At 39.3% G+C, this 12592-nt stretch overlaps 1 protein-coding gene across 1 annotated transcript; it reads left to right on the forward strand.

The window, feature by feature from the left end:
* Positions 1 to 1664: 1664 nt before the first annotated feature.
* Positions 1665 to 11201, forward strand: LOC126284082 (NADH dehydrogenase [ubiquinone] 1 beta subcomplex subunit 5, mitochondrial). The gene is made up of 4 exons (XM_049982727.1): positions 1665 to 1856; positions 2009 to 2226; positions 3054 to 3160; positions 10963 to 11201. The coding sequence occupies exons 1-4, from the start codon at positions 1763 to 1765 to the stop codon at positions 11099 to 11101; spliced, it is 558 nt and encodes a 185-aa protein (XP_049838684.1). The 5' UTR covers positions 1665 to 1762; the 3' UTR covers positions 11102 to 11201.
* The last annotated feature ends 1391 nt before the right edge of the window (positions 11202 to 12592 follow it).

Here is a 12592-nt window from a genome sequence, read left to right on the forward strand (position 1 = left end):
ATGTGCCAGCCGCTAGAACTCTCATCGAATGCAATTGCCTCTCTCATTATCGTATTTTACTTCTGTATTTTATCTCGTATTCACCTTAATAAATTGTCGTATGCTACAGGACTCTTTGGAAAATAATTCATAAAATTATCCGGGTGCACAGTTCTGATTTCAATTAGTAAATTAACTTGTGACCAGCCGCTCCTTTTTTTGTCAACTACTCTTGGAATCATTTCCACTTTTTCGTTGTTTTCTGTTGCTCGCAAGCTAACTTATATAATTGCGGAGCATGCTTTCTTTTGGGTATTCGACATCTTAACCTTGTAAAACCGCGTGGTTAATGTTAATTTTTTCGTATTATTGATGATGTAAGGTCGCTTCAATATGTTGAAGGCTTGACATGCTGGTATTGTCAATAAATACGTTCAGTATGCATTGAGAATATTTCAAGCCATCAGTACTGCTCGTGAATATTTTTAGTCTTGACAATACGTTGATATGAACCGTAACGTTCAATGTATTGGAGGTTTGACAATATTATGGTACGTGTGAAGGACGCCAATTGACAGTGATACCATATGATGATGATAACATAGTTTTACCGAAACTGGTCATCCAAAATACAGTGTTTTACTGCGATCTTGGTTAAGAAGTTGCTCTTATCCTAAGGAAGCAAGTACAGATAATTAACATTGACAAAAATGTCAGTTGACAGCGAGATTTTACAGGGTTAAGCTGTCGAACACCCAAAAGAAAGCGAGTGCTGCAGCTATATTAGCTTACAAGCAACAGAAAACAACGAAAAAGACGAAATGGGTCCGAGAATGGTTGAAAAAAGGAGCGATTGGTTACTTGTTAATTTACTGACTCAAGTCCGAACCACGGACCGGAAAGATTTCATAAATTATTTTCCGATGAGTCCTGCATCGTACGTCAAATTATTAGCGCTGTTACCAGATAAAAGAGAGAAGCAAATTACATTAATGAGAGAGGCAGTCGACAAAAGATTAAGAGTAATTTAGAGATTTCTGGCGGCAAGAAGGTCATTCTAATGCTCGAAGTTTAATTCTGTAATATCAACTAGCATAATTATCAAAATTTTGTGGAAACCCGTGAAGCAATTATATCTGCCTCGTAAGGACCTGTTCAGGCAGTTAGCGTAAAACAGTTTTTTTTAATCTTTGTGATAATTTGATGAAATTGGCTTCTATTTCGCAGACCTCTTACAAGTCTTTGCAGATACATGACGTATTTTCCGAAGTGGAAGTGTTTTTCCAAACTGGTATGTAAGACACCAATCTATACTCCGTGGGATTACTCTTTCATATGCCTATTAAAATTATTTCATGTTAAAATACTTCTTAAAAATTAAATCTGAGATATGATCTACCGCAACGACGTGCTAGAAATATAAACACACTAGCGCCGCATGTCTGGTTCCTGAAGCTCTGTCAACAACTGAATATTGTCAGACCTTCAATACTTGACCTCAGGCATTCAGTATGTATTTACAATACTGAGAATATTTTGTGGTCCATCAATACTGGTCGTCAATATTTCTACTATTGACGAAACGTTAGTATGCTCCCTCAGACGATCAATATATTGGTAGTTTGAAGGTGTTATCGAATTTGGGAGGGCCTTCCGGACAGTCAATATGTCTTTGGTTTTCTGTGTGGTTGGTCTTCCGCCCGACAGATGTTTGATGCTTTGCACAAGGAGGTGATTGTGTAGGTAGGACTAGGAGTAAATAAGGTACGGAAAAGAAAACGGGATGGTGGTTTGGAGTTCGTTGAGTACAGCTCTGTTGAGAGTAAGACCGAACATAGTGACAGCAACAAGTTCTGCCCTAAAGAATGTTAACAGTGGCAAGTATAAATTTTATTTATACTGAAATGTGGCATACCGCAAATGGCAGTTAATGAAATATGACCACCAGGAACACTGAACAATGATTTCGATACCATAGTTGTTTAATACAACAGACCAATTTGTGTTTATTAAGAGACCTTCTTTTCAGTTCCAATAAGATGCATGAGTGGACATGGCCCAAGAACAATGCCACTTCAGCCATCTCGTTTCCAGTGGAATAAATACAAGGATTTACTACACTTTTACATATTCCTTGGAGCAATACCAGTTGGTTTAATTATTTTCTTTACGAACGTGTTTGTTGGGCCTGCTACACTTGCAGAAATTCCTGAAGGTTATGAACCAAAACATTGGGAATATTTCAGGGTATGTGTCAAAAATCAATTTTAGTTACTTACATTAAGAATTAATTTCAAAAATCATAGTGCACTTTTATGTGCCTACAAGATTGAGTTCAATTCAATTCGACCTCAGTGATCATTTCATCTTACTGGATATAGCCTGTGTAGAAATTGAGGGAAACATGTCAACAGCTGTTGACCACTTTATTCAGTTTTATACTGTTCGTATTTATTCCAAAACGAACAGATTGAATGTCGTAATGTATTCGAACATATGTTTGCTCATGGTCTCGTGGGATAAACCCGCCCGAAGCAGCAGTTTGTTTATATTTGTAATTTTGTCATGTTTGTTCTATTATTTCTTTCTATCATTATTATTTTATGTATTCATACAGCATTTTTCTAAGAGGAGCTATTACTTTTGTTTATCTAATAGTTAAAATAAAAAATTAATCTCTCTCCTTGTTTAAAATGTTAATGCACATATATGATAGCATTTTTGCAAGTATGCTATAAGAATTCATTCGGCAGCCTAAGCCCTTACTCATCCACTGAACCAGCTACCATATTCTCTAGATTGTCCTTCCAAAATTTTGAAAGAGGTTCTTATTAATATTGATTTTCCTCTGAAGTAAGTTTTTGTATTTGCTAGTTTATTTGTACTGATCATAAATACACACAGTTCCTCATACAAATTTATTGTAGGTAACCTAGGCGTTTTTTGCATTTTTGATGTACTAAGAATAGTTCGTCTCCTCTTCGTATTGAATGTGTAGAATAATTCAATAAATAAAAATGTAAATGCAATACAAATAATAAATTAATACAGGTTGTATATACGTTTGTTTTCAGCACCCTATTACACGATTTCTTGCACGGTACTTATTTCCAAATCCCCAGCAAGAATATGAAAAATTCCTTCATTATTCTTATGAGGAGGATGAGAAAGCCAAGATAAGGTGAGATTCATTATTTTAATTTCCAGTTTGAATGAGAAATGTAATGTAACAACTTCAAGATAATGTTGTAGAGGAGAATTGCAGCTAAATTTTACAGTGTGCCCATGCACTGATGTTGGCAATGCCTGTGCATGTATGTTTAAGAGTGAATGTGCTTTACTTTCAATAAAAAACCTCATCGCTTATCTTTCCCCCTCCATCTCACTATACCCATGCTTTAATTCAGAAAAACAAGAAATCTTAATAAACATTGTTTCACAATTCTGGTGTTCTGCCACATTAAATTTTTCCAATAGTCTGTTGTAAGGTTTTAACAGAATTTCTATTAAGAGAGGGAACAAAAATCTCTCTGCCTGTGGAGGGCTGACAGTGATAGGTTTTCTTCCTAGCTGCCTGTGCTGTGTACTTTTTAAGCAGTTGGTTGGCCATCACGTAGCAGCATTAGTGATGTTCTTTTAGTAACTGACAGTTATCTATCTCCTGTGTGGTTTCCACCAGCAATCTTAACACATACTTGTACTAGAATGTTCCCTCTTTCCTGAACCTTAGATAGGGATACTTTTACTTCTGACATTACATTTGCGAATTGCTCAGATAATCCTAAATTTACCCTTTTATTAACCAGAAATACCATTGTGGAGTATGTGTATTGAAATGTAAGTGCAAGAATCTTAATGTCCCCGAAAATGCCTGTGAAGCATGTTTATCAACTTTACACAGTTACTCTTACTATACGCTCCTGTAGAGTGAATACGGTTTGATTTTAGCTGCTTTTCTGAATAAGATTACACCCTATGACAGTATTGACTAAAAGTCCACTAGGAAGTCTGTCTGTCTGTCTGTCTATGTAAATACAATCAGAGAATTTTTGAATAAAGAGTAATATTCTATACTAGTTGGTAGCTTTGAACAGTGCTGTAGGAAATGTGACAAACATAAGCAGGATGATGACTATAACATGATACCAGTGTCATTGTTTTTTCAAATGGACTACGCTATGGATCAGTGTGTCATTATAAATAAGTTTTTTGAATTTACATCTGTTGGCTTCAACTCTCAACCAAGCTCTGAAAATATGTGCCAAAAGGTGACACCACAGGAGCCATCACATTATGTCCATGTTAAAAGCCAATGACTAATATGTTTTTAGCTTCTCTTATGTCAGTTGGGGCTGATGTGTAGCTGTTTCTTAACTCCCCTCTGTCTTCGTGTTCTACAGTTGGACTTAGGCGTGTATGACCCCAGTTGTTTTTTGCACCCTAAAACAATACAAAGCTAAACCAAACCAATGACTGGTACCAAATATTCCTCCTGATATGAAATTTCTAACAAGAAGAGCAAAGCAGCCAAAACTGAACTACTGCTTTCTTACCCACAGCTGTTTCACCTCAGTTTATTATTCATCTTGCTACCTAAGAGCTGCACTTGGGCGATCTCATACATTGTAATTCATTGATCAACACTGCTTGTACCATAGTCATTTTTATTTGTATATTTATTTTTGTAATATGAATCACTGAATGATTTGCTAATTAGTTGTAAACCTGTCCCATTATTCTGCATGTTGTCAGGTATGTATGTGTTTTGGTCCTTGATCAGCAAACACTACAGTCTTTAGAGTTCTCCAATGACGGAGACAGACAATTTATCTGCACTTATGATGTACCAAGGCTTTTTTGCTGTGTGCTGATGTTAGCGGTTTGTTTCTGTCATTATTATCTGGGTGCTGAATCTAATGATTCCTTTCAGCAAAATATGTGAATTGATATGGAGAGTAGGAAGAAAACGAGATGCGCTGAGAGAAGACTGATCTTTAATGTAGCCTGTGGCCTAGATCATTTTCGTATATGACAATTTGGATGTGAATTAGCAATGCCAGTGAATCTCAATACCAATTTCTCATTTTGCTGAAAATTCTGACGATTTAATGAAATTCTAACCTAATAAAACAAAGTACCAGCTGTCTTCATTTTATGAACTATGGGAAATTGCAAACGAGTATTCCAGTTGGCCAACAGTTAACCAACAGCAGCTTACAATGAAAAGCTGCAATACACTGTAAGTGTCCTTTTACTGATCAAGAAGAGGGGGGGATTGACTTTTGTGAGGCTCTGTAATGTGTCCCTACTATGAATCCTATCATATTTCTGTGCTAGCATTTGTTAATGTGACAATCTGTTTTCTGCTATTAAAAAACTGAGTTCATCTGTGCAATTGAGTGTCTTTAATATCATAATATCTTAGGTTTCATTAGTAGAATTTTATGATCCAAACAATCTCACATGAGCTCACAGAAATTTCAACAACATAGTTGTTCTTGTTTAATTCTAACAGAACCATTTGTGAGATATATTGCTTTCTCAATCTTAACGAAAGCAGAAAGTTGATTCAATAATTGGCTGTTAACTACTTGCCATTGCATGAAAATGTGTGTCCCTTTTAATTCTGTTTTCATTCTAGAGAACAGCGAAAATCACAGTGGACCGGATCAGGTCAGTAGTGTAGGTGTAAACCTCTGTGATTTTGTTTTTGGCTAACTTCTGCATAACATGCAACATGGTGACAGTGTGTGTTTTAGTGGTGTATGAGCACCACAGTGTGGACAGTTTTATCCTTAGTGCCTCTCAATCATACCACATGAAGGTGGTGGAAACCAAGTGGATTATCATATAAATGGAGGGAAACTAGATGTGCCACACCACTGATTTTACACTTGATGTTAACTGTGTCATTGTATGCAAAATTATGGTTTTGAAATGGATCACATTTGCAGAGGACATGGTGAATTGTTTGCTAGTAATGTTAACGATTCATTGATCCCTTTGAGTGTCGCTTGTGAGAAGAATGTTGGAAATGTTTGTAATATTTCGGCTGAATACTGTCCAGCCACCTTCAGAGTGAGCCGAGGTGACTAATGCTCCAGCACTTGCACTGTTCTTTTAAACCTGAGCATCGAACCACTGTCTATGTGGCCCAAGATAAAGGTGCCAGAGACATTGATAGGTGGCAAAGAGGTGTAACATATGCATGGAAATTAAAGCTATGACTGTACCATCGTTCCTCATGGTGATATCAATATGTCATGGAGAGCTGCACCGTCATGTCTTTGTGATTAATGACAGAAATTGATTGATTCCATGATTTGTCCAAGCCAACCAAATTTCAATTGCATCTTTCACTACTGAGTCCCAGGAAGATGAAGTCAGGGCTAAAATTTCGACATTATCGTACACCAGAGTGCCCAGTGTCAATACAGTGCTCCTCCACTACAGATTTATTAGGTTGTAAGAGACGGGTGTACCAACGGTGCTCTGTGCATCTCTCCTGGACTGTACATGTTGTCTGTCTGATGTATGAACAGCTGCACTCACAGGGTATCTCATAAACCCCAGGCTTCCAAAGCACCATATCATCTTTAACGGAACCCAGGAGTGCTGCAGTCTTTGGTGGAGGGCGAAAAATCACTTTCAGTTTGTGTTTACTGAAAAACCGGCCTATTTTTGAAAAAATGGTAGGAAAGCTGTGGATCTAAAATTTTACGTGTCTCCCATGTTTGGATGTGTTGGTGCGGTGCAAAGATGATGGCACTTTGGGACATGCAGTGTATTGAAAACCGACCCATACGGATTTATATTTACGTGCAAATAGCTGCCACCATACTTCGCAGACGATGTGTACTCAGAACTCTAGTACACAGAGCACATGTCATTGCTGACGAGAGCAGTCTGTCGGACGAGCTTCTACACCTGAGAAGAGTTTTTGAAGCCAAAGGGTACTCTCCACAGCAGATACTTAAAGCACTACAAATTAAATCAACAGTGGGCACAAGAAAAGTGGAAGAAGACATGGAAAATTCTTAGAACTCCGCAGGTAGGAACTAGCACCACCACATGTCCTTGGTTCTTGCCACCACCTGGTCTTTATTTACATTAATTCCTTCAGATGCCCTCAGCAGACTCTCAAGATCCCTTACTCACTACCCAGGTATTAGGAGACAATGCCTCGGAGCTGATTTAGTTTTACATGTTATTTCTGAAGGCGGCTTTTACCACTCTGTTTAAGGGAGGGCAACTCAACATTATTGGCCCATTTAGGGTTTGGCAGAACACTGTTACTTCCTCTGCCCAGACTGGGCTGAGGCGGTCTGGGCTTGGTGGTCCACCCTGGCCCTCCATCGTACCTACTCTTTTACTCTTTCTCCCCCTCTTGCATGGTTTATTTGACTTGTTCATTCTTTGTCTGCTTCTCTTGTCCTGTCAGTGTTCCTAGTCTGGCAATTTCTGAATGGGGTACCTCTGGTAAGTGACTGTTCTTGCTAAATCTCCCTTTGTTCTTTTTGTTCCTTATCTAGCGTTCACTGAGCTTTGGCAGACCTTGGGGTTTTCTTCCCTTGGGTTTTGCACGGTAGGCCATATCTGATGAACAGTTGTGTATAGCTTTCTGTCTGAGAGTAAAGGGACTAATGACCTAGTTGTTTGGTCCCTTTAATCATCCAACCAACCAACCAACTCCTCTAACAATCTGTCCAATGCCACTTACAGAAATTCTGCAAATTGACAAGAATCAAACAGGTGCTACTGGCTTATTGCAAAGTGTGTAACAAAAATCGAGCTCCTGGTCTTCAGGTGGTGTTTCTACATTGGTCTACATAAGCGGTTAACAGATCCCCCCTCTGTACTTCACTTGAAGCAGTGGCTGTGCTTTTACAAACATACATAAATCTTATCCTCTGTAACATTTATCTATTTCCAGATGGGGAGGTCACACATCAGCTGATCACTGATTTGATCTTCTAGCTATCCAAATGCCTATTAATCTTAGGGCATTTTAATGTTCACAGTCTTTTGTGAGGCAGTCACAAAAATCTCTGTGAGGTAGGATACTAGAACAGGTATTATTCAGTTATAGTCTTTCTGTTTTAGACCCCAAGTCGTCCACTTATTTTAGGCAGCCTATGGCACCTTCTTCGTCATCCATCTATCAGGATGGTGCCATTTATTCTGATGTCACTATTCTTGCTGTACAATTGCCAACACAATTTGCTCAAGCCTCAACATGTGGGAGTTAGCCTCCCACCTTCCACCATCATAAAAATGAGTGAACAATATTTAACTATTCTGTAATTCTCAGTGCTCAGAAGCATACATTTACCCATGCTGTGAACAGGAACGTCTCACTGCCTTGGTGCAATGCTGTGACATAGCTCCATGCTCAGATTGCATAAATAACCAGATGCTACATTATGTACTCCTGAAGTAGAAACATCATATTTTTGCTGTTTTTTTACCATTTGGTCTCCAGCCTTGCAATCCCCTCCCCCACCAGTAGAGCAAAAGTGCAGGTGTCACTATGTTGAAAATAGGGAAGAACACCTACAAGATGGACAGCTATTTCCATGTTTCTTACAAATGTTTTATGCAATTGTTCAAATGAATGGTGCACAGGTAACTTATTTGGACTCTTGAGACTAAGGGACGTATCAAAATTTCAGTGTGGATTTTGAGAGAGCTCACCTACCAGTGACCACCTAATTTGCTTGTAATCCACTATCAGAATGGACTTCAGTCAACATCAGTAACAAAGTATGACCCCACGTCATTCCCTTTCCTTGTCATGCTTTGGGTGGAGTGCAGGACTGGACAACAAGGAGCAAAATCCCCCCCCCCCCCCCCCCCCAATATCTGGTCTGTACCAGGGTTGACACACACATTTTGGCCACAAAGCCAAATATGGGGAATTTGGAGCCATCTCAATGATGAAGACCAGTCCCTTCCTCATTAAAACGTCATCTCTTGTGCACAGGCACTGCTCTCTTTTGAGAAGTTTGTGACATTCCTGTGACTGTCATTCTCCAAGTTCAGGGCATCATCTTTCAACATGATCTTCTTCTGCAAGCTGACAGATGAGCTGTGGCCCAACTTAGAAGCAAAGGGATGTGTACTTGATTTGTTGGGTCCATAGGGGACCAAGAGGAAATAGAGTTGCTACTGGGGTCTTCATCTTGGCTTTTGAGGATGATACATTGTGTCAAAAGTCAAGCTGATGGTTTATCAGTGTGATGTGAAACCCTGTGTTCCTCCTCCTATGACATGCTTCAGGTGCATGAAATGTATTACATAAGGTATAGTGGAAACTACCAATCTCTAGGACTTAATTTTTGATACTAAGATAATATAGCTGTCTCATATACACTACCTGAACCTGAAACTGAAGTGCTAGTCAAAACTTTATGCTTTATGATGTTTGGGCAACATTATTTGGGGGTGGTGATAGCTCCATCCTCTCCTGACTTTATTAAAGTTCTCATGTCACCCTCTTATGTTATGGTAGCCTATGTTATGGATTAGAAGTCTCACCAGTGCTACGCCTTTTAGATCGAGAACATCATTGTGAGGTCAGACTTGCAATCATTGCCTTTTGGATAGAGGTAAAGATAACCCCTCCTCATTTATTAAACCTATTACTTTAGTGTCAAAGACAATTCAAATTACCATATTTCCTTCCCGATAAAACAAGACATGACTTCCACAAAATTGCTCTCAGTTAGGTGTCCCGATATTAGCCTATCCTGTCTGAACTGTACATGACCTCCTTGAACTTTGTCATGATTATTCTCATGAACCCACTGGGAAGATTCTGTGCCTGCAACTACAGATACATCTATCTTTCATGCCAAAAGACACAACAAACCTATCTGTTATAAGTGATTGTTTTGTGCAGTAGTGAACAAATTTGAGTTTGGAAATCATTTGCACTGATGGCTCATGCGTTGATCGTCAGATGGACTCTTCCTTCACATAAACAGGCAGTGATGGACAATACTCCCTATCACAGGAATGTAGTGTATTTCTTTTGTGGATCTAGGAGCAATTACGCAAACATGTACAAACATGAGCATCTGTCTAAAAGTGCATTTCATAATTTTTAATGACTGTCTGGGCAGTTCACAAACAATAAGTCACTGTTACCCCTGACAGCCACTGGTATTGTCCATTGAAGCCACTGCCCCCCCCCCTCCCCCTGCCACCTCAGTTTATTTAACTTTTTTTTTATTATTCTATAATTTTGTCTTCCATGTGGTCATCTTCCTCAAACAGCAAATAACATTTTTTAAGGAAATAACGATTCATTTTATTTGGTACTAGCTGTTGTCTGCAGCTGTGCAGAGATAGCTGTAGTTTTGATATTGTGAGTAACAGTTAATAAGTAAGCTATTCTATGTGCAGTAACGGCAGCTGCACTCGCTACTATTGCCATTAATGTGGACTATGGTCATCAAAAATACTTTTAAATCATCGCAAAAAGCAGTACAAGACACACCATAGCTAATCAAAACTTCAGCCAAAACAAAAAGTCACTATCACCACAGTGTGAAAACACAGTATATGTCAAAGTGGTGCAAACAAGTTTGTCAGAAATTTCGTGGGAAACTTGTTCATCATGAGTCTATGTTTGTCATTCAGATAGCTTTTAAAACTAAAATACTGAGATACTGTAAAGTCAAAAAAAATTAGGTATCTAAAAGTGATGTAAACATGAATGACATCCTGTCTGAGTTGACCCTTGTCATGTCAGCCTCACCACACCATGTTTTATCATAAAGGAAATGGAAATAAATACAAGCGGCATAATAAAGTTTCATGGAGTGGAGCCGTACCTCTTTTTGTCGCTTAACTCTGTTGACTAGTTCTGAAATAACCAGAACAGTTTGAACATTCCTTTGTTACGTTCTTTATATAGATAGATAATTGTTTGAGTAAAACTGCCTTACTTAGTCACACCATTTTATTTATTTTTTTCAGGAAACTTGAAAAAGAAATCAAAGCCAAGATGGCAGAGAGAAGTGATTACCAGGCGTATTACTATCGGCCTGCAATTGCCAAATATCACCGCATCTCTAAAGAAGCATCTAATTATCTGGAATCTTTGAGAGGAGATTAGTTATTGAAGAAATACAGAATTTTTTGTAGCATATTGCTAGTGTATATATGGAATGATTTCTGAATCAATTTACTTGTACAAATATATTATTTATAAAACATTGCGTGTGTTTGTTGTGTACACATGTACTGAAACTTTAAAGTGCCAATCTGATATCATAGTGTTGATAACACAGGTCTAACAAGTACAGTTACTAAAAACAGAACACTTTTAAAACCAAAATGTCAAAGTAAAATTAGAATGATGCAGTTGTTGGTAGTATTAGAGTGAATGCCTTATATCATCAATTATGTAGTAATCTGTATTCCACACTGTTCAGTGATTTAAAGTGCATCCCATACAATTCCTGTGAATGAGCTCATCAGAAATTTGTCAGTATGCTACCTTATCATTGAAATCATAACATTTTGAAGCATCCTGTAAACTTGATTTAATTTTAAAGCAGCTGCAGTACTTATTCAAACTTTAGATCCCATTGTAAGTTATGTATCACTGCAGTTCAGATTAAGATCTATGCCACAGCAATACTACAACTGAACATTAACTGGAACAACGGTGACAATTTTGTGACTGTGCTCAGTGAAAGACCTGTATGCCTACGGTGGACTGGATAGCCGAGCGGTGACCTCTCCAGTTGTCAGGATACTAGGAAATGACTGTGGATGCGTCAGAAACGCCAAAGAAACATTATTAATTCATAACACCTTTATTCCTGCCGAGTAAAATGTGGCTTGGTGATATCAACGACATTCCCCAAGTCCTCGCTGACTCACAGTGATGACACCAGCTCCGGGCTGCACGTCTTGCTAGCGCAGTGCCACGTGCGGTGGCGTGGCGATGGAATGTCCTTACTTCGTACTTCGGCCGCGCATGGCTGGTTGCGGTTGGCTCAGCTGCAGACAGCGGAGGCTCTGGGTTGGAGTCCTGGCGCTGTCAGCACGAGAGGCGTTCTCGTAGTGCGGAGTGTACTCCATCCCACCCCGTCTTCTTCCCGGCTCCTCCGTGGTGGGCGGGCAGAGCGGGCTGCATTCCCCCAGCGTCGTCGGCTCACGCGGTTGGACGGCAGATGCACAGAGCCTATTCCCTGCACTATCTTGATGACAGCGCACTGATGTGGCCAGCATTGGCGGCGAGCGAGTCTGCTGCGATGTCTGCTAATCCTGGGTTGATGATTGACAGCGGCAGCAGAGAGGACCAGAACTGGTACTGTCCCCTCACGTCTGCTGCTGGATGGGCCGCCCTTATTGCAACATCTCCTTAATAAAGATTAACATGTCGATCACCGAGCTGAGTGCTATGCAGCGACTCAGTGCGTATCTAACTGCAAGTGTAACTGCGAGTGCCTTGTCGCTGTCAAAGGAAGCACGAGCGACGTCCTGACGTCACTCTTTTGTAATGAATGCATTCGTTCCACTTATACTGCTGATTCATCTGTTGTACTCGCCCCTTAGGTGTTCTTGCGACTGAGTTACGTGTTGTTATGACAGACTT

The sequence above is a fragment of the Schistocerca gregaria genome, chromosome 8 (assembly GCF_023897955.1).
Source record: "Schistocerca gregaria isolate iqSchGreg1 chromosome 8, iqSchGreg1.2, whole genome shotgun sequence".
Lineage (NCBI taxonomy): Eukaryota > Metazoa > Arthropoda > Insecta > Orthoptera > Acrididae > Schistocerca > Schistocerca gregaria.

Bases quoted from the DNA above. Each gene is read 5' to 3' on its own strand.
- LOC126284082 (XM_049982727.1), top strand. From the start codon at position 1,763: ATGGTGGTTTGGAGTTCGTTGAGTACAGCTCTGTTGAGAGTAAGACCG. The intron at 1,857-2,008 runs GCAAGTATAAAT...CCTTCTTTTCAG, and splicing joins CCTAAAGAATGTTAACAGTG to TTCCAATAAGATGCATGAGT. The intron at 2,227-3,053 runs GTATGTGTCAAA...GTTTGTTTTCAG, and splicing joins AACATTGGGAATATTTCAGG to CACCCTATTACACGATTTCT.